The 25,679-nt window shown below is 40.9% G+C and overlaps 2 protein-coding genes across 2 annotated transcripts; one reads left to right on the forward strand and one right to left on the reverse strand.

The window, feature by feature from the left end:
* LOC121960300 (calcium-responsive transcription factor-like) lies at window positions 1-3,319 on the forward strand. The gene is made up of 5 exons (XM_042509962.1): window positions 1-72; window positions 1,076-1,214; window positions 1,303-1,450; window positions 2,077-2,177; window positions 2,337-3,319. Exons 1-5 carry the CDS (start codon window positions 66-68, stop codon window positions 3,052-3,054), a joined length of 1,113 nt encoding a protein of 370 aa, XP_042365896.1. The 5' UTR covers window positions 1-65; the 3' UTR covers window positions 3,055-3,319.
* On the reverse strand, window positions 3,311-24,257 carry cplane1 (ciliogenesis and planar polarity effector 1). Its single transcript, XM_042509959.1, is given in 52 exon segments — window positions 3,311-4,059; window positions 4,164-4,435; window positions 4,844-4,980; window positions 5,771-5,938; window positions 6,014-6,069; window positions 6,158-6,338; window positions 6,425-6,556; window positions 6,673-6,715; window positions 6,860-7,039; window positions 7,206-7,305; window positions 7,421-7,680; window positions 7,804-8,041; window positions 8,354-8,439; window positions 8,543-8,605; window positions 8,791-8,925; window positions 9,561-9,645; window positions 9,743-9,830; window positions 9,910-10,091; window positions 10,185-10,814; window positions 10,916-11,272; window positions 11,363-11,633; window positions 12,223-12,287; window positions 12,376-12,461; window positions 12,540-12,691; window positions 13,067-14,191; window positions 14,279-14,594; window positions 14,962-15,073; window positions 15,173-15,322; window positions 15,413-15,522; window positions 15,609-15,753; window positions 15,972-16,136; window positions 16,222-16,439; window positions 16,531-16,664; window positions 16,766-16,997; window positions 17,079-17,246; window positions 18,200-18,364; window positions 18,451-18,531; window positions 18,668-18,701; window positions 18,703-18,773; window positions 18,776-18,858; window positions 19,314-20,101; window positions 20,306-20,488; window positions 20,591-20,840; window positions 21,418-21,600; window positions 22,019-22,122; window positions 22,231-22,387; window positions 22,467-22,570; window positions 22,697-22,929; window positions 23,224-23,343; window positions 23,429-23,564; window positions 23,665-23,818; window positions 24,203-24,257. Coding segments are annotated over 51 exon segments (9,771 nt in total). The 5' UTR covers window positions 23,746-23,818; window positions 24,203-24,257; the 3' UTR covers window positions 3,311-3,903.
* Between the last annotated feature and the right edge of the window lie 1,422 nt (window positions 24,258-25,679).

Below are 25,679 nucleotides of genomic sequence, written 5' to 3' on the forward strand. Positions count from 1 at the left end.
CTCCGAAGAATCCCGTGATATTAGGACCAAGCGGCGATGCTGTGCATATTCATTAGTTTCCAACTATGGCGGGTGAGTTACAGCAGTTTTGTACAAATAATTTAGGTTTCTACATCTCATGCCAACATTTGCATGTCTTCACATTTGCCCAGTAGCACGTGCCATGAAGATATTGGATGAAATTGACAGGCTAGCTAACGTTTGCTTGTTGTTGAGCAGGGGCGTAGCACCAAATCCTGGGCCCTGTGCGTAAACTGTCTCTGTGGGCACCCCGCCCTTCTTCTATTCATTTAGTTCTCTCTCACACACCATATGACTTTTTTTCCCCACAAGTCAGTTTCCTATCTTTCTTTCTTTCCAGTGTATATGGGTGCCATAGCAACAAAGAGATGATGTTTTTCTGTAGGCCAATCTGGTAGCTAACGCCCCCGCTGGTCCCCGCCTCTAAAAGCCTACAGGATTTTTCCATTTGGATTATTGCATAAAATGAGCTCTGTGGCAAACAAACATCAATGATTATTACACCGTTTGTTCATCAAGATAATCTAAACATATGAGTGGTTTGGCTTGATGCTACTGTCTTTTTTTTTTTAGACACAAAAAAAGCTTTACGTTTTTGGGTGGAGTATTTACTGATGTATTTTGTGTCATAGAACAAAATATGAAAGTCCCTTCAGCTTGTGAGAATCATAGACCTTATTTAAGTTTTTTTTGTTTGTTTGTTTAACCACAAACCCATTTAAAAAAGAGCATTGAGTTTGAGAGAGGTGTTGAAATGCTTACGGATTTGCCGGTTTTAGGAATCATTACTGGGGTTCTTTATAAGTAGTTCTTTTGTTTAAAGACAAATTCTAGTGCAGGGAGGAACTAAACCATATTGCACCTTCGAGGGGTCAGAGGGGCCTCAGAGAGCTTCCAATTTTTTTTTCTTTTTTCCAAAGTTCTCTGTCAACTGATTTTTTCAGCCAATTTTAAATTTGATGTTAAAGGGTGTTAGTGGATTAGATGTCCAGTGGGAAAGGAGCTCAAGTGTGTGTGTGTGTGTGTGTGTGTGTGTGTGTTTATCATTTTGTAGATCCATCTTGGTTACCTTCATCATTTCAAATACTGAAGAAAGTCAGTGGCTATATTTCTGGAATTGTAAACTCAGAAGAAGAACTGGAAAACCTGCTTGAAAACCACAAACGAGCCACGCTGACTTCTTTCAACACGTGGTATGTATGAAATGGCATTTTTTGTTTTGGCTTTTTTCCCCATTTGGTTTGGCTCATTTGTGTAAACGGCCCTTTCTTATGATCCTAGGTCCCGTGGCTTGAAAGACTCTAGCAAACTGAGAACACTTTGGCAAGTGGAGGACTACTCTGACGATACTCCCCTTTGTGTTACAAAGAGAGTCATTCTGACCTGTCAACATGGCAAAGCACCTTCTAAAAAAACTTCTACAGCTAAGGTACTTTGACAAATATAATATCGTTAAGCTATTGACTAATGACCAGTGTTGAAGAGGCTGCTTTTTGAAATGTAATGGGTTACAGATTACCCTCTTAAAAATGTAATAAGTTACATGACTATTTGAACTACTTAATCAAAGTAACTTGTTACATATGACGACTTTTCAAACAAATGTTTTAAACACGGCAATAAAGCTGAAAATACCTAAAAACATAAATTTGTCTCAAAGACTTTGCTGACCCCCATTATTCAAAAATATGCCAAAATTGGGCATTACTGCAAGGCAAAAAGATGTAAAGCAACACAATAAATGTTTTAGTCAACATATCAATTTTTTACTGATTTTTTTTCTAATAAGTATAGTCTAGTAATCACCTATATTTTGATAAGTATCTGTAATTTAATTACATTACATTTTTCTCAGTAACAGTAACTGATTACAATTACATTTATTTTGTAATATAATTACTGTCACTATATACTCCCCAACACTGATAATGGCTTTCTGAATTTGAATACTTTGACATCAGAAACTCAAATTTACATGTTTAAGATTGAGTTTTGAATATTTTGCAAATCTAAGTTTGTGCTGCTGTGCTCATCCCTGATTATGTTGCCTGGCAGGATCATTCTCTGGAATATGCAAATACCAAAAAGAGGTCCCGTGTCCAAAGAGTGAAGAAATTGGACTGTCCAGCAAAACTCTTCATTCGCTATGTGAAGAGGTGAGTTTTCTGTTTTCTGCTTTAAAGCCTGATTCTGTGTGTGAAACTGAAAAGATGAATTTCTGTGAATTTCTGGAGCACTTAATCTTGGTGTACTGTGAGAGTAAGCATGGTTAAGTGTGGATGTTTTGCAAAACTTCTGTTTTTAAATTGTTTTAGGTATGACACATTTAGTGTTAAAGGAGACGGCTCCAGAGCCAGAAAAGAAGATGCCATGAAAAGGCTGAAGCAAGAATTAGCCCGCACAAACCCACCAACTACAACATTTATCCATGTCAAAATTCCTCTTGCTGAAGCTCACCAAAACCACACCACTGACTTAGGATGTTGCCAGTCAAGACGTATCCACCCAAAAGTGAGAGACAAAATCCATGAGATGGTAGGACGGGGGATTACCTCTGTCGAATTTGTGAAAAGAGCCTTGAAGCAATATGTGTTGGCAGATCTGTGTGCACACGACCTGTGCAAACCCCACGAAGAAGACAAGGCCTACTTCCCATCTAAAATTACCATCCAGAACCATATCCACCTGGCTATAGTGTCGGGCCATTTCTCCGCTCTTGGCCAGGAAATCATGGTGGATGGAGACGGAGATGACGAGAGCGTGGCTGATGGATACACAGAAGACGAAAATATGGTGGATGGAAACGAAGGAGGACGAAAAGATGACATCGTGGAGGGATACAGAGAAAAGAGCACATCCCAATGCATCAAATCAGCAAAACTTGCGTTCAGAAAGGAACTAAAAAAGTTAAATGACTATTCTTATTTATGTGAAGACCTGGAGACTTTGGAAAGTTCAACTGAAGTACTAATTAATCTTAGAAAATCTTTTGCAACAAAGTGTAGGGGAGAAAAAATAAAGACAAAAAGCTAAGTAAAAGTAAAGCATTCCTGTAATATGCATAGGGTGCGAAGAAACGAGAATGTGCATGAGGGACACAACAGTGTTTGCACACAGAGGTTTTTTTGAAGTCCTCAGAATTGACACAAGGTTATCAGAGCGTTTTCAAAAGCAGATAAATCTTTGTTGTTTTAGATAAAGATTGTTTAGGCCAAAGCAAAGTTTAATGAAAGTGATTCAGAAGAAAAGTGGATCTATATCACTTTATTTCAGTTTTGTGTGCGTTTGGTTCATATATAAAGATAATAAAGATCTGTTTATACTATGTATACGTTTGATTTTAATTAAATAAAGACTGGTAAATTAGTTGAAAGTTTATAGATTCACAGCAAAATCCTTTGTATAAGGCAATAAAATAATTTGAGCTATCACACATTATTAGAATTACAACAATAAGAAAAAATGGCTTTGAAAGGCTGAAATCCACATAATTAATAATTGGGATGGTCAAGTCTGTACAAAAATAAATTATAAATGTAGACAATGCACAAATGGCACAAACCTAAACTTTCAAGAGGACATCATTGCAGATGTCAGTGCAACAAATATTGTATTAAAAATTCTATATGAGAGTGATTACATCACATCTGATTTATTGCAGCTTTACCAATAAAAATAAATCTGGCTTGATGGTTAATATCACTGCTTACCATATCAAATTTATTTTAAAAATCTATATTATAAGTTTAAATGCTTTAGTATATTATAATCACACTATTTTCAATAGGCACATACAATATTGGAAGAGTTCTTTTTATAGTAATATAATATCTACTTAAGTCACAACGTGGTGGTGTTGTCCTTTCCTCGAGACACTCCAGCTCAACCGTCCTCTTCAGCCACCAGCCTCTCGATAGCAGCCCAGTCTATTTTGCTGAGGTTGCTGCTGGCGGTCTCAGAGAGGTTGTCCAGCCAGTCCATCGCCGACACACCAGCTCTGGCACCAGCACTCTGCTCATCCTGCAATCTGGCCAAAACCTGAGAAGTGTCGAACAATGAATGACGCTGGACATTAAACTACATCATCTAGTTACATTCCTCGCATATATAAGATGACGTGATAAAAAAAATGTGATTCTTACTATGTTAGACTGGGACTCCTCTTTGTCCAGCAGCCTATTTAGTTCAGAGGTTGGCTCCCAAAGGTTCCCGTCATCTCTCTCTTCCATCCTCATCTGCTCCCTCAGGGTCCCTCTCCCTACAGCCGCCCCTCTTGAAGGACCTTTGTTTGGCCCTGTCTTTCTCAGCTGCCCGACATGCCGCTCCTCACTCTGGCTGTCTGTTTGGCTCTTTGTGTGTGCTAGCATGCCACGTCTGGTCACCTGAGACAGACGGTCCCTTGGCAGAGAGGTCACTAAATCGAACGAAACATTTACAAAACATAAAAAAGCTTAGTGGATGTTAGATGATGATATTGTTTCAACAGTGGTGTGAAAATGCATCTACAGGATGATTGTCGCACATCATCTCAGTAAGCATGTTATAGAGGACAACCACATTGCTGCCGAATAACCCGTTAATGAGGCTTATCCTGATTATGATCATATTCCAGATATGGTGTTTACATGAGCACAGAGAAATCAGTTTTTTTTTACATTCTGCGCATACACCCAAGTTTCTTTGAGAATACTCAAGCTAGCATTCAGGTTTCTCATGCAGGGAATATGTTGATTACATGGTCAAACATAACAAACAGAATACTCCAAAAAGCCAATCATACACAGGTTATTCATGTCTACGTAAACACACTCACATACGATACCTGGTCTATGTAGTCCGAGTCTCCTGCGGTAGTCCTCTGAAGGCCGTCCCTGCGTCTCAGCAGTCCATGGACGAAAGTGAGCTTGAGCCTGTCCTGACTTAAGACTTCTTTTATCATTTGCAGACACACTGCCTGCCCTACAAAAAAAAGATATTGCCTGCATTACCAAATTATCTAACCGCAGATGTTTAAAATGATGAGGTTTGGGTCTGCACCGAACCTGGTTGTTGTGGGATAATAAATAAAGTTTTTGTTCTCAGGGTTCCTACAGCTTGATGCAAGGTAGATTTAAGACTTTTTTTAATGCCACTTGGAATAAAGTTTAAGACCGGGGTTTTCTCATAAACAAAACTGAAGAAGGACATTTTCACTTTGCAGAAATGTTGACATAAATTGTAACATAAAACATGACTTTTTTGTCCAGTGAAAAAGATACATTATCTACAAAAAATAACCCTTTTTAGAGTGGAACACATGTAAAACAATGAACCTATTTTATCAGCATAAAGGTATATATTTGGGTTACAGTGGGAAATATCTGGCATTTCTGGCTTGTTTTCAAGATGATTTTGGGTTTCTCAATCTGCATGTGAGATTCCACCCCTTGGATGCCCATCATGAAAGGAACAAGGAATTTATTAAATTACTTAGCAAAAATTTAGATGTTACCTGTTTGGTTTTGTTTTTTACTTAGAATGCAACATCAGAAAAAAGATTCATAAAGTCCTACTTCCCCACATCTAAGCATTTTTAAGACTTTTGAAAAATTAATTTAAAACTAATTAATGCCAATAACGGCCTTATTATTAGATTAATAAATTCAAAGACGTTTTTAAAGGTCTGCTGGAACTCCTGTTCAAATGCTAGATCAGAGAACGATTGTAATTTAATGAGAAAGACTGATCAGATTACTGTTGCATCAGATACCTGTGAGTGCTTTCAGGCGGTGGAGCGGAGTTGGGTCTTGTAGTGAGGGCCGCTGGACTAACTTCAGTCTTTGAAGAAATGCGCAGGGTTGGAGGATTAATGGTGAAGTCATCAGCCAAAGAACAGGCATTATGGATCCTCTGGTTGTATTGCTCCAGCAACATGAACCTGTTACATCAAATTAGAATAACAGTTATGAATATGCATGTTTCCTGTGCACAGACAATGTTAGCAGGTACATACTTTTCTTTTTCCTCTCTGGTTCTCCAAACAGTTGCTTGATTCTTGTTTGTTGATTTCTGCTGGGCCAAATAACAATGTGGATATAGTATTTTAAAAAGCTTACAATGGAGAATCAATTCTTGTAAAGAGGAAAACATATCTCACCGCTGTTCCAGAGGTAGAAAAGGGTTTGCGCTCCTGCTCCCTCAGACTCTCTCTGTGTTTTTGATAAACAGTCAGTCTTTCCCTCTGCTTCCTCCTCATCCAGATCCTTAACTCTCTCCTCTCATCCTCTAGGAGGCCGCGTTTCTGCGACATCCTGCTACTTTGCTGCGGCTCCAGCCTGCTAGGGGATCACATTACATCTCAGCTCAGTGATAAATCACAGCTGTTTAGATAGTCAATTTGACATTACTGAAATTTAGAAGATACCTGCTATGGTGTGAAGTCTGTGAAGTGGACAAATCCAGGTCAGTCAAGGATATGTAGCCTTCCCTCACCAACTCGTCTAAGATTTCTGCCGTATCAGATAACTCAGTCTGACCCAGATTCTCATCTGCACATCTAGAAATGGGACAGGTGGAGGGCAGGGGATTGTAAAATAGAAGAAATTGCAGTGAGGCAAGCACATCCACAACAGATTTGAGTCAAAACAAGGTTTTAAGACTTCTTAAACCTACACAGGAGATATTCCAGATGCCTCAGTCAGCTGATCGTTCTTTTCTATAGAAGCACAAACAGATGAAATTGTAACTTTTAACACTGATAGAAAAAAATAAACATGTATCTGGATATACAAGAATAAAGTCCATCTATATTTCTATGTTGATTTCTTTTTAACTGAAAAATGTTTGATTGCATCTTTACTTGGAGGGGTGTGAAGGTAGGATGGACCAGCTTGGTGATCGGGAGAAGTGGAATAACGAGAAGATGGCCTCCTTTCAGGAGCCCAGGAGTCATTATGAACCACACTATCTTCCTCCGGATTTTCTTCTTCCTTTTCACAGGCATTCAGCTCAGTTAAAGTGTCCAGTTGTGGTAACCATGCTGTTAGAAACAATTAATGTCTTTTTAAAACAAGAATAAAGTATTATATAACACTCAATGAAACTTTCAACTTTGTTTTTTGTATCCAGGTTTCAAAGACTTGCAATGTAATTTAAAATGTAAAAAGTTTTGGTTTTTGTTGCAGCATAATAGTTCTAGGTCATACCTCCCTGTGGGACAGACAGTCTGACTGTTTTTTTTACTGCCGTCGTAGTCCTTGCATCAGGAGCTGAGACTGGTGTGAGCTTTTCGATGGTGTTCACCAGCTGCACAGAGAATGATACATTACATATGTTGTCACACATCAAAGCTAACTTATGATTTTGGGTCTCATTAATAATATAAGGAGTATAAATACAAAAAAACAAAAGGCTTATATACCATCCTGGAGTTGGAAAAGTCCATCTCCAGATAGTCTGCGATGTTCTGTAGAGCAGCCAGCTGAGCGTCCAGCTCTGACAGGCGGGAGGAGAACCAGACTGTAGGAGGTGTGGATGAGGCACTGTGGGGTGTAGCCCTCTGTGTCTTTATGGCTTGACAGATTTCAGAGTCAGGCGGATCTAACATGTCTTGCTGAGGGATTCTCTCTGGATTCCTGTTGGGCTCACTGTGGCTGAGTGACGGTAGCTCCTCAGGGATATCTAGAATGTACAGGACAGCAGATATTCAGAGCAAATTTTACCACTAATATTTGTGCTTCACCACTGATCACAGTAAAAAGACATAACTGCATTAAACACTTTAATATGAAGACATTTAAAGACCTGCTTGAGATAGCAAGTCGAGATCCTCTTGAACTGTGACTGAGGGTTGTGGATCATCAGCAGCAGAAGCACTCCTTATGACAGAGGTAGCAAGTAAATGAAGCTGAGCAGAAGTGGGTGAAGGAGGGCGGACGGAAGGAACATCCTGTGCTCCTGAGCTAAGACCGCACGTCAAGTCCTGGTGCAGGGCTTTGTCTTCTAGATCCAAAACACTTAAGAACTGGCGGCCACCCAGACCCTTAGAGACACAATGACAGAGAAAAAGAAGTTAAATTAAATATCCACCAATTACATGAACCCCTTGCTCAAATGTAAATATTGTATAAAAAAGGTGTGATTGTGCAAAGAACATAAATTAAAATATGAAGTTAGGAGACCATGATCACTACAAATGCCATAATTATGTGCCTTGTTGGTCCATTCTCAAGATTATACGACAGTCAATGAAGCGGCAGGAGGGTAAGTTTGTGTTCGCAAATTCAAATTTCAACATACAATAATGAGTGAGCGTGTTTTGTATTTTATTTTAATGAAATGTCTGGCCTCTTACCAGATTCTGCTCTGATCTCTGCTGCATCTCCTCTGTTTCTTGAACAAGGCGCTCGTTCAAAAACTGCAGATTTCCTGGAGTGTGTGCTGGATGTAGAAAACACACACAAACACACAATGCTCAACTCTATATTATGTCCACAACAAAATGTGTGTGGCATCCTTGAACCTTGATTTCAAATCCACCTACATTTAGGGCTACTAGCAGTCACAGAGGCAGAAACAGCTTTATCCACAAGTTTAGGAGGACAAGCTGAAAGAAACACAATTAAAATGTTATTTGTTGCAAAACAGAGATCCAATTTAGGTTATTTCTCATTGATACATAAAAGCATTTCATTCCATTACAAATGTAGCCAACAACTTTGTAATAACATTACAACTGTGAAAAATGTCGCAATATTAGCTGTAAAAATCCTGACCCAAACTCCGACTCACCTGGGTCTGTGTTGGTGAAAGCATCATGGCACTCTGGGGGTCTTTTACATGTGGAAGCAAACGCATGGAGCTCAGCTGAAGTGGACTCGGCCCTGTCCAACAATCTCTGACCAGTTAGCAAAGAATCAAAGGACCCTGGGAGTTAAAAAGGAAAAAAAACAACAATTCATCAACAGAATTGAAAACACAACACCGTAATGTTCCAAGATGTCAAAAGATGCAATTCATCAGAATGTGCCGAGCCATTAAAGAGAGCATGTATCTTTCTGTCCTCTCTTTGTGAGTTTGTTGTAATTTTTGACATATAATAAAAACTCAATAAGAATTCATTTTTTTCCATTAGTGCCTGAAGGTAAACCCTTTCTTTAGTGCTAACAAATTAAGGAAGAAGTATACCTCATCAGAACTGTGGAGGTCTGTGTCAGATATCAAACTCTCTGAAACACTCTGACATTCACACCAACGTCAAGTATGATGTTGTTGTGAAGTTCTCCTTATTCATTCTTCAGTCAAATATTTGGTAAAAGCAAGTGCAAAGCTATGATTGTCTGCAAGGAGCAACTGTCAGAAAATATGCACTAATATCCCCAAATTTAAATATATAATTAAAGATATTGCTTCTCCCTCCTCTCTAAGATGGCTAACATTTCACTCCACCCTCTAGAGAGGACACAGGCAAAACACTGAATATAGCTTGCTGCTTTTTCTGGTGACTGGACCAAAACTCTTAATATATTTGTTAACTGATGAAATATGTATTTGAAACTAACCAAACTGAGCAAAATTGGGAACATCTCTTGCAGTGGTGATCTCCTCTGCGGGCGCAGGCTCTTCATTTAAAGGCTCATTTGTTGGCTGTGAATATTTTGGAACAAAGAGATGATAGTGGAGTTACACTTAAAGATTAGCAGTAGCACAAAATTACTACTTAATAGAATCAATATTGTTCTACCTCAAGTGTGGGAATGACAGAGTCATTTGGTCTGAATGTGACTTCTGCTTTTCTTGCCCTCTCGGCTTTCTCCTCTCTCCTCTTCTGTCTATAAACAACATAGAAAGAGTATAGTGAGTAAAATAATCAGCTTAAAAAAAGCAAGATGAAAAGTAGTATGCAATTGCCTCTTGCTGGAGTTGGAGCTGGGAGAAGTTGTAGCTCCTCTAGCGCTGTCAGTAGATGGGTCTACTCTGAGCAACCGCAGTCGAGTCGCCTCAGCATTCTGCCTCCCGATCCCTGAACTCGTCAGCTCCTCCACTGACATGAGACGCACCATTTGGCCTGAAGGAGCTGCCTCGGGAAACGTCTGTGGCAGAGACAGATATTTGTACATAAACTACAATGCAAGATTTAATGATACCTAATTTTAAAATCTTGAAATAATGGAAATATTGCTTGCCATTTTTGGTTCAGGGTCTAGACGTAGAAGCTTGATCATAGGTGCTTCTCCCCTTGGAACTGAAACAAAACTTGTGGGCCTGGATGGAGGTGGTAAGGGTAGTTTGGGGAACGTTGTGTTGCTGTGTGGAGCAGGCTGAAAGTGCAGCAGACGAAGGTCCTGCACCAGTGCAGGTGTGTGAGGTGGCAAAGCAGGAGGAAGTAGAGGAAACCCTTTCTCCCTGCATCTTTCCGACGTCTGACTCTTGGGTTGAGAGTTCCTCAGAGTTGGATCACGTGGAGGATTAAAATTGAGTAGCCTTTTTGGAACCGAGGCAGTTTGGTTATTGTTTTTAAGCTTATGCAGATGGAATTCCATAGTTGCAGAGGATGCATTGTGAGGCGTCTGAGAGCCTTGGGGATGGTGTGGGGCACCCTGCTGGGGCAATGGAGGACAATGGAGCTGCAGTAACTTCAGGCCCAACACCCGGGGAGCAGGATCTTTTTGCATGCTGCCATTAGAAGGCAGTAATACAGGGGCACTGTGAAAAGTGTGACTGCTGTCAGCAGTGGCCAGAAGCCCCTGTGAGGGTGGGATTAACCTCCTGCTCTCCTCTGGTGACACTGCTTGAATAGAGAGTGGCTGCATTTCCTGAAGAAAAAATAAAATATATTCAGCTTGTTTTCACAGGGACGTACTTATAGTGTGGAAAGAAGCACAATGCAACAAAACTTAAAGCACTTAGGCTATACCTGATAACTTACACCTGCACCATTAGCAGTGGAGGTGGCATGATGCTGGCCGCCTGTTGCAGAGGTTGTTCCTGAGCTCTGGACGGTAGTCTGGTCTGCAAACATACATGCAGGGGCCTGATTGGACTGAGGATGGCTGGATCTTGAATTTGGCACAAATGCTTCAGTCTGACATGGCACAGAAATTGTGTTTTTCGAAGGTAAGGCACTTGGTTGAGGGATGAAATTGGCCACATAAGATGGTGGCACATTCAGGTGTGATGTGTTAGACTGGGCCAAAGAAGAGTTCTGGTGGGCAAGTTGCAGGTTTGAAAACGAAGCTCCCAAAACCTCCATCAGGCTCACGTAGTTGATATTCTGTAATGAGGGACAAAAATGTTTCAGATTGGAGTCAATTTGAAGTCTGTTGTATCTCCAAACCTCTCCTTTTGGCTTGTCTGTTTTTACCTGAACCAGTCTGAATAAATCTTCACCCAGACGCTGTTGCATTTGCGGAGTCTCAGTGGATAGTGGCGGATTGGGAGCTGTGGACTCTTCAGTGGGGGCACGAGACGTGGAGGTTTGTGGCTGACAGCTGGGAGGATCCACAAGTGTGTTGGGGAGCAGCACTCCAGTTGAACCAGAAGGCTCTGCATGGACGTCTGCCTCAGGTTGGACAGTAGGAAGAGTTTGGCGCTCTGGGTGTGGGGAATCTTGTAGGCTCTTAGCAAGACTGTGGCTTACACAACAAAAACAGGCCAAATTCAACACCCAGTGTCAACAATGATTTTGTATGTTTTGGCTGGCTGACGTTTGTAGAAATACCTCAGCAGGGATAATGTTTCATTCTGATCTTATAATTTCATAGTGTAGGGTATAAGACTTTAACACATTCACATTTGTTCTTGCAAAGAAAATTCATTTACATGACCCCTTTAAATCTGAGCAAATTAGCTTGATTTCTTTCAAGAGAAGACAATGAGCAGCGAAAGAACGAGCCAAAAATTAGCAACAAATTAGTAAAATATAGAAGAAAATAACCTGATAATTTGTTTAGAAAAAGAAAAGAAAAAGAATTATACAATACAGATTTTCATAGCTTTTTTAATTTTTACCTGGCTTTTTTAAATAAAAAATCATTTTCTAAATCTACAAAATTCTTGCAATTTGTCAAACATTTCTTACCATGTTGCTCATTTCCTTTTCCCCAATGTTTTTGAAATAAATGGCACCAATTAGCTTGGGTTTAAAGGTTTAAATACTTGTCAAAGGCATCTGAAAGCAGCACAAGTGGCGTCGCGCATGGTTTCAAAGGGTTAAAAACTCACAGAGAGGTAAAACTGGACGTGTCTTCAGCGTTTTCAGAGCTGTCCAAGTCTGCAAGTCTTAAACTCTACAAAGAACAAAAACAAGCTATTTGTGTGTTTTGACAGTGATGACAACACAAATAAAGAATGAGAATCCTGAAGGATAATATTCACCGTTTCAGGTGTGCAGATGTTTCCAGAAATGTTCTCACTGGAAGCAGAGGACGACACTTCCGGGCCTTCACTGCCACTGCTTTTGCCTACAAGCATTAAACACATGAATGCACATTCTTTGCTTTACGGCAACTCTGATGATCAAACATAAGTTAGCATCATACCTTCTTTTTCAGGTGTAACATCTAAATCATCAAGCAATGGTTGTTGTGAAGTGGACTGTCTCTGCTGAGCCTCACAGATCAGCAGATCCTGGTCATTAGGAAGAGGTGTCCTGTGAAACGTCAGTTCCTCTGGCTCATCTGTACGAGAGCCACTGTAGGGGAAAGAAATAATATATGGATGCAGTATGTTGTTTACATTTACAGTTAAACGAAAAGAAACAATGCTGTTTTGTATGAAACTGTTTTTGAGATGTAACAATTGTCTACAGGTATCAGATATTTAGAATTAATGCTTTTTAAGACTTTTTCAATATTATCTTTAACCAAATTTAAGACAGATTTGGGGAGAAATAATATTTTTCTTAATTAAGCTTTGCAGCTAACTATAAAGGTAAGTAGTTTACATCTGGTCAGGTGCAAAAGTTGGTTTATTTTTGCTGATACATTTTTTTCAGTCAGCATCAAGTATCATATCACTGGCATGTGTTGGCGTAAAACCACTGACAACAACAACATGGTGCACTCACATAGACAGATCTTCTTGCTGTAGACTGTGATCCAGACCAATAATGGGAGTGTTGGCTGATCCAGGGTAGCCTGTATCCACACTGCTCTCTCTATGAAGCTTCCTATCCGCCTCAGGTTGCAGCACTGGGGCTACAGTCCACTGTGTTTCTGGGACTTGGATGTGGGCACTGTAGCGGTCAGCCCCGAGGAGAGCGATGTACCTGCGCTCCAGCAAGCTGAGGGAAGTGAGTACGGCAGGGGCCGAGGCTTTGACACGGATCACTACTCCTTCATCAGCCGTTCCACCATCCCCTGCTCCCCTCTCTTTCTTCTTTTTGCCATGATGTCCTAGCAGCACCCTCCGATCAGCCCAGCGTACCATCCACTCCAGCAGCCTGCCCAGCTTTGGAAACTGAGCCTCTAGTTGAGGGTCCAGACCCTGCTGCAGTTCATTCACCGCTTCACCAGAAGTTGAGGAGCAAAGAATCATGCTCTCTGATGGCTGCCCCGTGGGAAAGGCACTTCGAATGGGGCTGGTTTCAGAACTAAAGCACCCCTCCTTCACTTTTTGGCCTAGATGCACACTTTTTTGCTGTCGGAGCCCAAACAAACCTTTTTGCCTGCCCTCTCTCAGCCGAGGAAGAGAGCTGGCAGACAAGCCAGCTCTGGATTCGAGGGCTTCACTCAAGACGGAGGAAGTCTGCATATCTGGTGTTGCACTTTGTTTCGCTGGCTTGTAGCAGCAGCCGGCTCTGAACACTGGAGGATCACTGCCCTGGTGTTTTCTCGCTGGATGGTGCGCATCTCTTTGACGGCGATGGATAGTGGTGAGCACATCAAAGGTGAGAGAATGTAACTCTCTCTCCTTCAGCTGGGAGGAGAAGCCCTTCAACAGAGGAAGTTCACTGCCTGAGTCCCCTCCATCAGCACTATCCTTCTCTAGCACGTAGCTGAGGAAGAGCTCAAGGAAATTTAGATACTCGTCATCTTCCAGCTCAAACTCCCAGGTGCCAACCACTGGTAGAGAGGGCTGCTCAGTCTCCTTGGCATCACACAGGTGACTCTCCTCCTGAATGACACTCTCAATCTTCACAGCGGACTTCTTTGCACGTTCTCTGTCTCTTGTATTTTTTGCTTTTTCGCTCCTGAAAAGAACACAGCACAGAATAAGCCACAACACAGATACATAACACTTCAGCGTAAGGGTACTGCTACCGTTCCATACTGGCTACCTTGTCGTGGCTCTGCTGTGCATTTCAGGAGAGATAGTCTCAGATGTATTATCCACCGTGTCTCCGTCACTGTAAACTGGGGGGAACCCAAAGTCGGTTAAGGTGCTGGTGCTCAGAGTGGTGCCCAGTGAGAGTTGCCTCAACATGGCCAATCCATGTTTGCTTCCCTTGTCCTCCTCCTCAACCTCTTTCTCCCACAGATGGAGCTCAGGGGGGGCCAGGTGCCTCGTCAAACGCCCAAGATGTTTTCTCCTCTGCCTGAATTTTTCTTGAATGACAATCATCATCAACTCGTCCACCTCCTCTTTTTCCCCCTCTAGCAAACAAACAAAATAACATAGAGTGACATTTACACTAGATTTAAAATGTTTAGGAAATGATGGATAAAAAGAAAAATACATCAATCTAAATGCAGAGTTTTGGAGAAATCAGTCTCAACTATAATGGAATTAGAGGGCACTCAGCTTGTGGTGCTCAAAGTGCTAAAAAATAAATCTGAAAAACTCAACAGCGATGTGTCTTTCCAGAAAAGCAAATAGTGGCTAGCTGCTGTATTAAGGCTCTGAATGTCACATACATCTATTTTAAATAAAAATATCAATGTCCAAAAAACCTGCAGTCCTACAGTATAAGTGCTGTATAGTGCTTCAAAGCAACGTGTTAATAAACAAAGGTGCTTTTACCGATTACACTGCATTGCCTCAGTCTCTGCAGGAGTGAGTTATACTTTTCTCTCAGAGGGACTCTAACAGACTCTTCTTCCTCTGGGAAAGCTCGTACCAGCGTGTCTGCCACCTAAGAAGAGCAAGCAATGATGTGAAATGTACTCACTCAAAGTCATTATGTTTTGCTTCAATAAACACTTTTTATGTAAAAAAGACAAGAAAAAGTCACCAGAGAGAGAGGAGGAAGTTCAGACACAAGGCTGAGCAGTATGTCCTGGAGGATCTCCTCAGCATTGAGGAAGCCAGAGAAAGGCAGAAGGCGGCAGGCCCAGCGCAAAGCATCGACACAGGTAGATCTCACTTCTGAACCACCAGGGATCTAAGCAACACAATTAGACGCAGATATTTAATAACACAATAGGCATATTCCTACATAAACATGTCACACAATTAAACACAACTGGAATACCTGCTCATCTCCACCATGCTGTCTGGCTGCCTGATACTTCCTGCAAGAAATGGAGAGCTGATCCCTGACATGAAGCATCCAGCATAAACCACACAGCTCCCTGAAACAGACTTGGAGGGGAAATATAGATAATAAGTACTATTTGAAAGTGCATAGTTTTTATGATACACACAATTCACTATGAGAGGCATCTTACTGATGGTTTTAATGGTGTCAGGGTCAAGGTGACGGTCTTTATTCGGCCCCCGTCTGAAGAATCCACTACGGGTGACGAACTTCATCAGGCCCTCTGGGAAAGCCTCTTCTTCAGTGGCTGATGGATAGGAGTACTTCCTCTTGATCTGAGAATAAAAATAATATTTACTACATTATTGCATGATGAAACAATTAAAGTGTAGTAAAATAGAAAAGATTTGGTATTTCTTCAGAAAAAAAGTCTTTTAGAACAAACTGTGCAATGCATTAAATTGTAAAAAAGAATGTAAAGTATATCAGCCACACTTGGGGACTTTTAATACTCTTATTAAACTCGATAAAACCCTTCAGGCCCAAAAAGTACCTTAAATAGTATGTGTCTGGCATGGCGCAGATGGCTGATGTACCACTGGGCAGCGGGGTGGCAACAACGTGCAGATCTCAAAAGTAACAGCAATTTTTGGAGAACTGCAGACACTTTGTGACGTGATGCAACTTCTGCAAACTGCCCTCTTGTCCCTACTGGGTCCTAAGCATGAGACACACACAACATTTAATTATATAATCTATCTATATTTACATGCTGCATGTAAAAGTTGATCTATGTTATGTACCTGTGTGTTGGGAGAGGGCTGAGGGCAATAAAGAGGGGGGGAAGGCAGATACAGCCCATTTGGCACTAAGGCAGGCAGGCAAGAACACAGGTCTTTGGCTGTGTCCAGCAAGGAAGACAAGGGTGAGGACACAACATTCACTCCAGCCATGACTGAAGCCTTTAAAATCTCCTGTACTGAAACCTGTAACAAGTCCCGGTCTTCTCCTTCTGAAGGTTCTGGTAAAAAAGAGTTGAGACAAAGCATAGATCCAAATCAAAGGGGTTTTCATGCATTGTGGTCATCTTACAGTTTTCAAATATCACCAACCTGTAAAGCTCTTGTCACCATCGTCATATCCGTGTTCTTGGGAGGCAGACTTGCCGAGAAGACAGTCCAACTCAACCTGAAAAATGCTCTCTGGTTCTAAAGCTGTTGGGAGGTGAAGCTCTCTCCTCCTGAGCCTGTCATAAAAGACGTCATTGAGATGTTCATGACAACAAGCGTGTTAAAAGTTTGAAATTGAATTTATGCTTGCAATTATAGTGTATGCTTTCACACTGACCGAGTGAAGTCAAAGTGGTCAGCGCAGTAATTTGTATAGGCCAAGCTCAGAGAGGCCGCTGTCTTCCAGTCCCCAAGATGGTAAGCCAACCACACAGTCTCAGGAAGCAGACCCCCTAATAAGAGCAAGTCCTGGGCGTAGTCAACTGTCCATAACTCTGACAGCTGCTGTTGTCGCACTGCTCTAGTCACTTCCTCCTGGCACAGTGGCACCAAGCGTCCAACGCTAGGAGCTGAGAAGGGACACATTACCAAATAGCAATATAATATTCGTGAATTTTGTGTAAACTGACAAAAAATTATGGAAAACAAACCATGAGGTAGATGTAGTGGAGGCAGGACAGCAACATGGTGAGGGGGCAGGATGTAGAGGGGTTGGTTGGTGAAATATGAGGCCATGAATCTCCCCAGGGTTTGAACCACGGCGCAAGCAACATCACTGTGAAGGTCCATTGGCAGCCACGGGCAAGGAAGTGTGTCTGCTGCAGAGCATAAAGGCAGAGCTAATATGTAAATTAAGCAACAGTGAGCAGGTTATGATTGATGAGGCACATCAGTTATTTCTAAAACAGCTGTCCCGAGACTGAGGCCACTGGCGATGCAGCAGAATGTGCCATGTCAACCTGCTGATGATCATGGAGTAAGACCCAAGTTTCTTGCACCTGGATTCATTCATTCTTTGTAGACTGATTTATACCAAAAGGCTTGACATCTTCCCCATTACCCCAATCATAATTCAGAAAGATAATGGGTAGGGGTTTACATATTATTGGCCTGGCCAATTATTGGTAGCGATATTTGGCATTTTGCTGATTATCTGTATCAGAATTTTGTTTTTATGATTACCAATTAAATTAATTAGTAAAAAAGTGCAAAGAAAGTGTCAGCGTGGGAGGAACTCTTACTTTGTAAAACCTTAGGGAGCTATTTTTATTATTTTTTTTTTTTTTTATTAAATTTTCACTTGACATTTCAGTTTTTTATTATACATTTGCTAAAGGCATTAAAAGAAAGTTTGTGCTGAAGTTTGTTATATTCCAAACTCTAAATATTGACAGAAAGATTTTCATTTTTTTGTAAATGCATATTGGTTCCAAATATCAGTTATCGGTCTCATTATCTACTAATAATCAGTATCAGTATAGGTCCTGAAAAACCAATATTGGTCAATCCTTATAATGGGAATAGATAAAGCACATCAACAATAAGACAGGACATGTCTCCTTGTCCCAAGGAGTTTTTTTTTTTTTTTGCTAATAAAGCCTTTACAGTGAGACATTCAAAGTTTACTTAAAGGCCAGTATGACACACTGTAACCTTTTGAGTTGCCTCAGCATCTCATGACAGATGATTATGTGGCGTCTACTTGATTTCATGAACTGACTCAAACATGGAAACCCTCTAAAACACTGAGGTATTGTTGCCGGTGGCTGACCTGTCATGTAGGTCATGTTGTCCTTCTGGTGTCCAGCCCTGCGCAGGATCAATTGAGCCATGTGGTCCCCCAACTCCTGGGCTTCTCTCAGACGATACTGGAATAACAGACTGTATAGGAGTGCGAGACAAGGCCGCATCTCCTTGAAGACGCTTGGATCAGAGCCTAACAGAAAGATATAAGATTACCCTTTCAGATTGAATGGCGCCATGTGGAATAATTATATAGAGAAAAAGAGCAGTGGTTCTTACTTCTGTTGCTCTCCTCACAAATCTGTGACCGCAAAGTATCTGCACTTTTTAGGTACGAGCCACACAGGAAAAGATGTTCACCTGGAGGGAGAGAAGTGAAATACTAAACAACAACAGTAATCATTCAGGTTTGTTTGTTTTGATTCAAACTTCCCAATTTATCTCCTGTAACTGGTACAATAATTATGGTTAGATAGACAGTCATTTTGCTACAGACCTGGGTAACTCAGCAGTGCAGGTCCCTCCTCGAGGTTTCTCTCCTGTGGCTTGCAGAGCTGTTTGTATCTTGGACATGATGGCAGACAGCTGCTGCTGTTCCTCCTCCAACCGTCACATCCTTTAAAGCTTTTCAGTTCCACCATATACTGCTGGGTGATTTTGTAGACCCACTGCCACACTCCTAACAACCTGACACAAAGAAATCACCAATCTTGTTGGACTTTGAGATAGTGAATAAATAATGAATGAATGAATAATTTTATTTTGGTTACATTAATCATGCGAAACAGATTATTTTCACAATTTGTTTTTCATTTAGTAACCAAAACAGGAATAGGCGTTAGTCCAAGGCCTATTTTTGCCTATCCTAATTCAACCAAAGGATAACCCTGAATAACAGCAACCCAAAGAAACAAAATAAGTGAGTTAAAAACAAAATCAGTTATACTGGTTATATAATATATAATATTATTTCACACTACAATCATTATATAATCATTTTACATTATAATTTGTAATCGTTTTACATTACATTCCAGCCAAAACATGACATGCAGTGACAAAAAGTGACAACAAATAATTGCCCATTTAAAATATATATATATATATATATATATATATATATCCAGAGAGATGGTCTGTACCTGCTGGAGGGTCGCTGGGGACAAGGTTGTGCCTGATGTACAAAACTGGACTTCTCTTCCTTCTCGTTCTGTAACAGACGCACGTAGTGTGCATCGGAAGGCCAGAGCTGTGGTAGCTCGGAAAGAGATTTCTTTGCTGCAGAGAACCAGACAGTTTTTTGCTGCAAGCTGTAGGTGGAATCAATAGAATCAGAGACCAGCTCCAAAATAAGCAGGACTGAGGACAGACTGTGAGATGATAACTGACAGTGACCAGTCTGGTGGGACTCAGGGTGAGGGGTCAGCAGGAGGCGAATCAGCCGTTTACTGAGCTCTACCACCAGCCCCAGGCAGTGTGGCCCACCTGAGTGAGTGCTATCCCAGGGAAGAAAAACCAGAAGGGCTTTGAGAAGGGGCAGCAGGCGAGTAGAAACCGAGATATTCTTTTTCACTATGTTCTCAGAACTGGGGACCAGATGGAGTAAAGCAGCAAGCCGCACCACACAGCAGAGGGTATGCTTCAGCAGACGAGCTCTGTTTTCTACAGCAGTTCCTAGAGATATGCTGAGAGCCCATGTTGTTAACAGCTTAGTCTGGATTTTTTCAAGCTCACGATGAAGATGACGTGTCTTTCTCCCCATTTCAACAAAGTCATCCTCATAATCTGGGCTAGTAACATGTCCAGCGTCAGTCTGTGTGTCCAGAGCATGGAGTGTGTCAAACATTGAGGCAAACTCTAGACGGCCGCCATCCTCCACATGGGAACCAGCAGGAGGTCCGTCTACATCAGAGTCATCCTCAAAGAACGTCTAGGAAACCACACAAAAACAGCAGGCTAAAGACAGCTACGAGAAGTGAAGAAAGCAACGAGTACAGCAGCCATGACATATTATCACTCAGGATAATCACTTGAACTATAACTTGATTTTCACCATTATCAAAATTGGTGTATAGCCTACACACCAAACCACAATCTAAAGCTAAGCATTTCTAACTTATACTATTAAACCAACCTGTACTTTCTCAAGAAGCTCCTTGGTACCACCCAGTGTTCCCTGATCCTGTAGGAAAAGTGGCAAAGTGGATCCATCTGTGGCTGCTGAAATCACAGAGTCTGCAGTGTCGGGCTGACATGTGGTAAGGCTGCTGTCGAGATTCATGCACGATAGGGACTCCAGCCACGCCCTCACATGTATCTGAAAAATATAAATAATGACATGTCAAGAATAGTCCTGCAGAAAGTACATAGAAAAGCCAAAGCTGAGTATTCCAACTTCCAGGAGTCTCTGGTTTACCACCTGTGATTTATCGAGTACCCGGCTGGCCTTCTCAAGATCTTGGCATGTGTCCTTTATAAGTGTTTTCAGCAACAGGGCAGGAGAAGGCTTATCAAGCACCCTCATAACTGTTGCCATGTAGCCATCAGACACAATGAGGTACAACAGCCGTGGATGCCAGGTCACAGAGTAGCGCTGCCTCAGGACATCCCGCACTGACAAGCTAGAGCTGGAGAGAGAAGCCTCCCCTTTCCCTGCAGATACTGGCGCCCTGAAGAGGAAGAGATTTAAAAAAGACTCTTATTTCAGACATTAGATTAGTGCTGAAAGGATTAACTTATTAGTCGAATGGCATTTATCAACTTTTTTGATCATCAAATAATCTTGACAGTCTATTTACAGCCAAAACACAAAATTCTCTTTTGTTTAAGCTTCTCTTCTTCAGGATTTGCTGATTTCTCTCTTTTATATCACTGTGAATTGAATATTGTTGGGTTTAGACTGTGATTTGGACAAAACAAGACACTTGAGGATGATATCACTGGCTTTGGAAAAAACTAACAAGCATTTTTCTGCATTTTCTGACATTTTCTAACAATTAATCGGGTAAGTTATCAGCAGATGAATCAATATAGGAAATAATTGTTAGTTGGAGCCCTAGATCAAACATAATAAAACATTACAAGGACTCACACTAGAGTTATACTTTAATTCTTGTGAAAAAAGAGAGAGGCAAGGACTTGGCATTGTGAAAAATTAAAGTGCAGCAATAAAATGCAAAGATGATCACAGATGAGAGATTGTAACAGGAATGAATAAATAATAGGCAAAATGTCTCATATGTGTACCGGTAAGTGACGAGAGGGTGCAGAGGTAGGAAGTGTGCGCGACCAAAGTCAATACTGCAACCACGGCTTGTTAGAGTGAGAAGCCCCCCAAGGCGAGATAACATAAGAAGGGAGCCTCTCTTCAGAACACAGGCCAGGAAAAGTCCACCTGGAGACCAGCTCACACTGCCCACCCAGTACGACCTAAAAGAGAGGAAATGTAAAGTCCATTTCTACATAAATACACACTGTAAATGAAAGACTTGAAGTTAGAGTAAGACAAAAAAAAAACTCTAGAAGGCAATCTTTTTCTGGTGTTTTACATCTTAGCGGTCTTGATACAACTTTACAGATACTGATGTCTTTGCTGGTTATGTTAGGAAGTAATCATCCTCTTTTTATCTGTAGACAGTTTGAAAATGGCATGCTGAATGCACACACGCTGTTAACACCACTATGTTTGTTTCAGGTAGTAAAGACTGAGTCATAAATCTTCGCCAGCAATATTTTAAACAGTGTGACTTAACAAATGTTGAGCCCCAGGTTAAGCCTCTCATCGGCCAACTACCGCACGGTACCAACTACAACAGCTGTTTCCGGTTTTTGTTTATGCATACTGTACCTTATGTATTTAGAGGGGATTTCCAATTTCTTACTTCCACATCCTCCAAGGTCACTTGATATTGAGACAAAATTCTGTGTGCTCACGAAGAGGACCTGTGTAGCCTGTATTCAACAACAGAAAATATTAATCATGATTGACATTTCTAAAGATGGATGGAAACAGAAAGAAAAGTCATATAAAGATGTGTAAAAAATAGAGAGAGACCTCACCTGAGGCTTTCTCTGGTTAAGAACAATGGCTAACAGTTGGCCATCTGGGGAGAAAGCTGGCACCAAGGCCCCTCTGGATTTCAGTGGTTGGCAGGGCGGAGTGAGATGAGACATGGGGTATGTCTTGGTGGCCCACTGTATGCTGTATCCCAAAGACCTACAAAGATAAAGGTGTACTTTTAACCACTTTAATACCCAAAGACAGTTCAGCCTGTTGTATAGACCTGCTCACTCACCCAACTCTCACATGACCTTCTTCCCATTGAATTTTCAGGCAGGTGATGACTAACTTCTTCCCAGATGTGAACACAAAGGCGGTTAAGCAGGCATCACCCATAACCTAAGGGAGTTTGGAGAAAGATAACATAACCTACAAGACCTATTGAAAATGAAGTATGGAGTTCAGGTCTTTGGAATTGTGCAAATTAGTGAAACACGACACAATATGTTAAATATGTATACAGACCTCTGTTTTGATGAAGATGGTGTGTTGGGATGCTTCTTTGTCTTGCAAGGAAGGCAGAATGGAGTCTTCAAGAGGTTGTATATGTGCCCAGTGTCCTCTGACTGTGCCATCACGTAACCCTGTCAAATCCCTGACATCCATACACTCCCACAAGAACACTTGCCCCATAATGGCTACCAGGAGCACACGCATCCCATCCCCGGAAACCTGGAGTGACAGTCGTGTGGCATTCCCTGTAAAAACATAAATACATAAATCAAAGGATTAAAGACTAAATATTTCATTTAAATATCAAAACCTGAATTGGGATATTCTACAAGAAGCTAAAGTAAAAAACAGAAGACAAAAGATCACCTTACAAACACCCAGCCACAATCTGCTGCCATTGTTATATCCAGGACAAAATATGTAAGCAAATATGTGGAACACACACACACATCTTCCAAGTGACCGTATGTTAAGGTCTCATAGTAAAGCAAATAGCTACAGATTTATATATTCCTGTTACATGCATCTACAGTGCTTACCTTGAAAAGCAGTCATCATTTGAACTACTTCAGGGACTGATGCAGTAGTCTTCAACAAATCTTTATCCCTGTTCCACAGAAACAGCTCTCCTGAGACCAAAAGTCCACAAAGCCACATACCTGAAAAACAATGTGACACAAGTAATTTATTCTCTGAATTGACAGGCTACTTGTATTTTGCATTGAGTTTACACAATAAACTCACCATTGTGGGATGAAGCCATTGTCACCACACTGTTGAGCAAAGGATGAAGTTTAGGAGTCTTTTTTTTGGTGCGTCCAGACACCATGTTGATCTCGCTGATCCGTTTGTCATCTAACAGAAACACAGACTCCTTCTCCTAAAGAGGGACACGACAGAGACAGAGACTCACAGTCATGTTCTTCAGACAAAGATAGCAAAGTTTAATGTCTGTGGCTGAAATACTTTACGGTCCTCACCTTCCCAAGCCAACAGAAACGAGGCCATGGTTTCTTCCGTTTGATGCTGGATGATAACACAACCTCCAACTTTAGCTCCATGTTTAAAAGACACCATCAGTTCTTACTCTTGTTAATACACCGAGGAATGGCTCGAAGAGATTGCAGGATCCCACTAGACAAGCAAAACGTTACAGATTAGCCGACAAGCTACACCTTTTCCCGCTGCAATGTAAACAATCACATTAGCTAGGTTACTAGTTAAACTATTACTCTTAAATGTGTATATGTTTACAGCTATATGCGACATTTAATGACAATCTTAACGCATCGCGTAATAAGCTATTGTTACCTGTTGTCTGAATAAACAAAAAACATCACCCATGTTAACCACACCGTTGACTAGCATTAGCCACCTTGCTAATTTTGTTCAGAGCATCTGTCCCGAAAAAAAGCCCTACTCGTGCACTTCAGCTATATATGTTGTATTCAAATGTTCAAATACTCACATCATTTGGTCGCGGAAATGTTGATATAACTATAGTATTACACGTTTTACCGCTGCTAATCTTAAAATATTTCGAAACTCCCTCCGCTTCAGTACCCAGTGTTGTTTCCCATGATCCCCTTGGAGGAAGCTTCAAAGCGTTGCCGTAGGAACGTAGATTTAACTGACGTAGCCGACGCCCCGTGGAGAGGAAACTGTAAATGTTGCCCTCTGTTGTGGCCCAAAACATCACAAAAACAACTTTAACCTAATTTAAAATAAACGTTTTATTTAGTTTGCGGAGTTTAGTTAGCATGATGTTTTCCTGGGAACAGATCAGCTCCAAAGTCACTTCTTATTTTTGGTGTTGAGCAACTTCTCGTGAAGAAGTAACCATCACAGTAGCCTATTAAATGAGTTATGATACAGTTTATGTCAGCATTGAAAATATATGTTACTGTGATCCTGTTTTTTTCTTTATTTTGTTTTGTTGCTGTTATTATTAATATTATTATTATTAATTTTAGCATAAACAGCTATCTTGAAATTCAATGTTAGGTGGAGTCCTGTTACAAGTCCTCTGGGGGATTTTTTTCATCCCACCTGTGCAGTTTTATACAGTTTTGTTTTGTTTTTCTTTTGTTTTATTTTATCATATGCACACATAAACATCTAGTCTGACTATATTTATGGTCGAGAATTTCACTAAACAGAATCTTGACAATTTACAGGACTTTCAGCCTCAACTAAAATGAAATTTTTGTAACTTAACTGACTTGGTAGCCTGAGGATTGATAGGGCATTTTGTTGCCACTTCATCATGTGGCAACACTTCTTGAATCGGTTATGGCTTTGTTTACAAGGTCGTGGGGGTGGGTTTTTTGTTGTTTGTTAGCTTTTTTAATTTTGTTTTTTGTTGACAAAACACGAGGATGGGTTGCAAATTTTTAATCTATTTTTTTTTTTTTTTTTTACCAGAATTTAATCAGCTAAGTCCTGTTGAGATCAACAATTGCCAAGGTGCACTGCACATTCACAGATGCTTCAGAGTATTGCTGCACAAGTATACTTTTGCCAGCAGATGGCAATCATACAACATATAGCAATATAAGTACATATACCCAGCATAGTAAAATGTTTGATTTCACATGAAAGCCGGTTTAGACCAGAGCAGCAGAGATCACTGTGGTAGATAAACTATGGCATAAGAGGCTTTTTGTACTTTGCCTCTGGGCTATTGTGGATATCTCTTCACAAGGTCAATTTCCTCCAAGGAACATGGAGGCCTATTAACTGTCTGAATGTTTGTGTGCACTAAGTGCTCCTCTTCAGTATTAACATGCTTTGGGGTTGTGTGAACTCTCGAGCAATAAGGTCTCTTATTGGCTTGTTACAGAGAGTTATTAGGTTTGCCCTCAGCCCCTGCTGGTATTTAATTACCCTTGCTCTCTTTCCTTTTCATCATGATGAAGACGACAGCAGCCGATAGGTGAAAGAGGAGACCTTAATTGGTTCATTTGCTTCTGCCTGTCAGGCGCAGATGGAGCAC

Source organism: Plectropomus leopardus, chromosome 20 (genome assembly GCF_008729295.1).
Source record: "Plectropomus leopardus isolate mb chromosome 20, YSFRI_Pleo_2.0, whole genome shotgun sequence".
Lineage (NCBI taxonomy): Eukaryota > Metazoa > Chordata > Actinopteri > Perciformes > Serranidae > Plectropomus > Plectropomus leopardus.

Coding starts and splice junctions, on each gene's coding strand:
- LOC121960300 (XM_042509962.1), top strand. Junction 1,215..1,302: donor CTGACTTCTTTCAACACGTG/GTATGTATGAAA, acceptor TTATGATCCTAG/GTCCCGTGGCTTGAAAGACT. Junction 2,178..2,336: donor TTCATTCGCTATGTGAAGAG/GTGAGTTTTCTG, acceptor AAATTGTTTTAG/GTATGACACATTTAGTGTTA.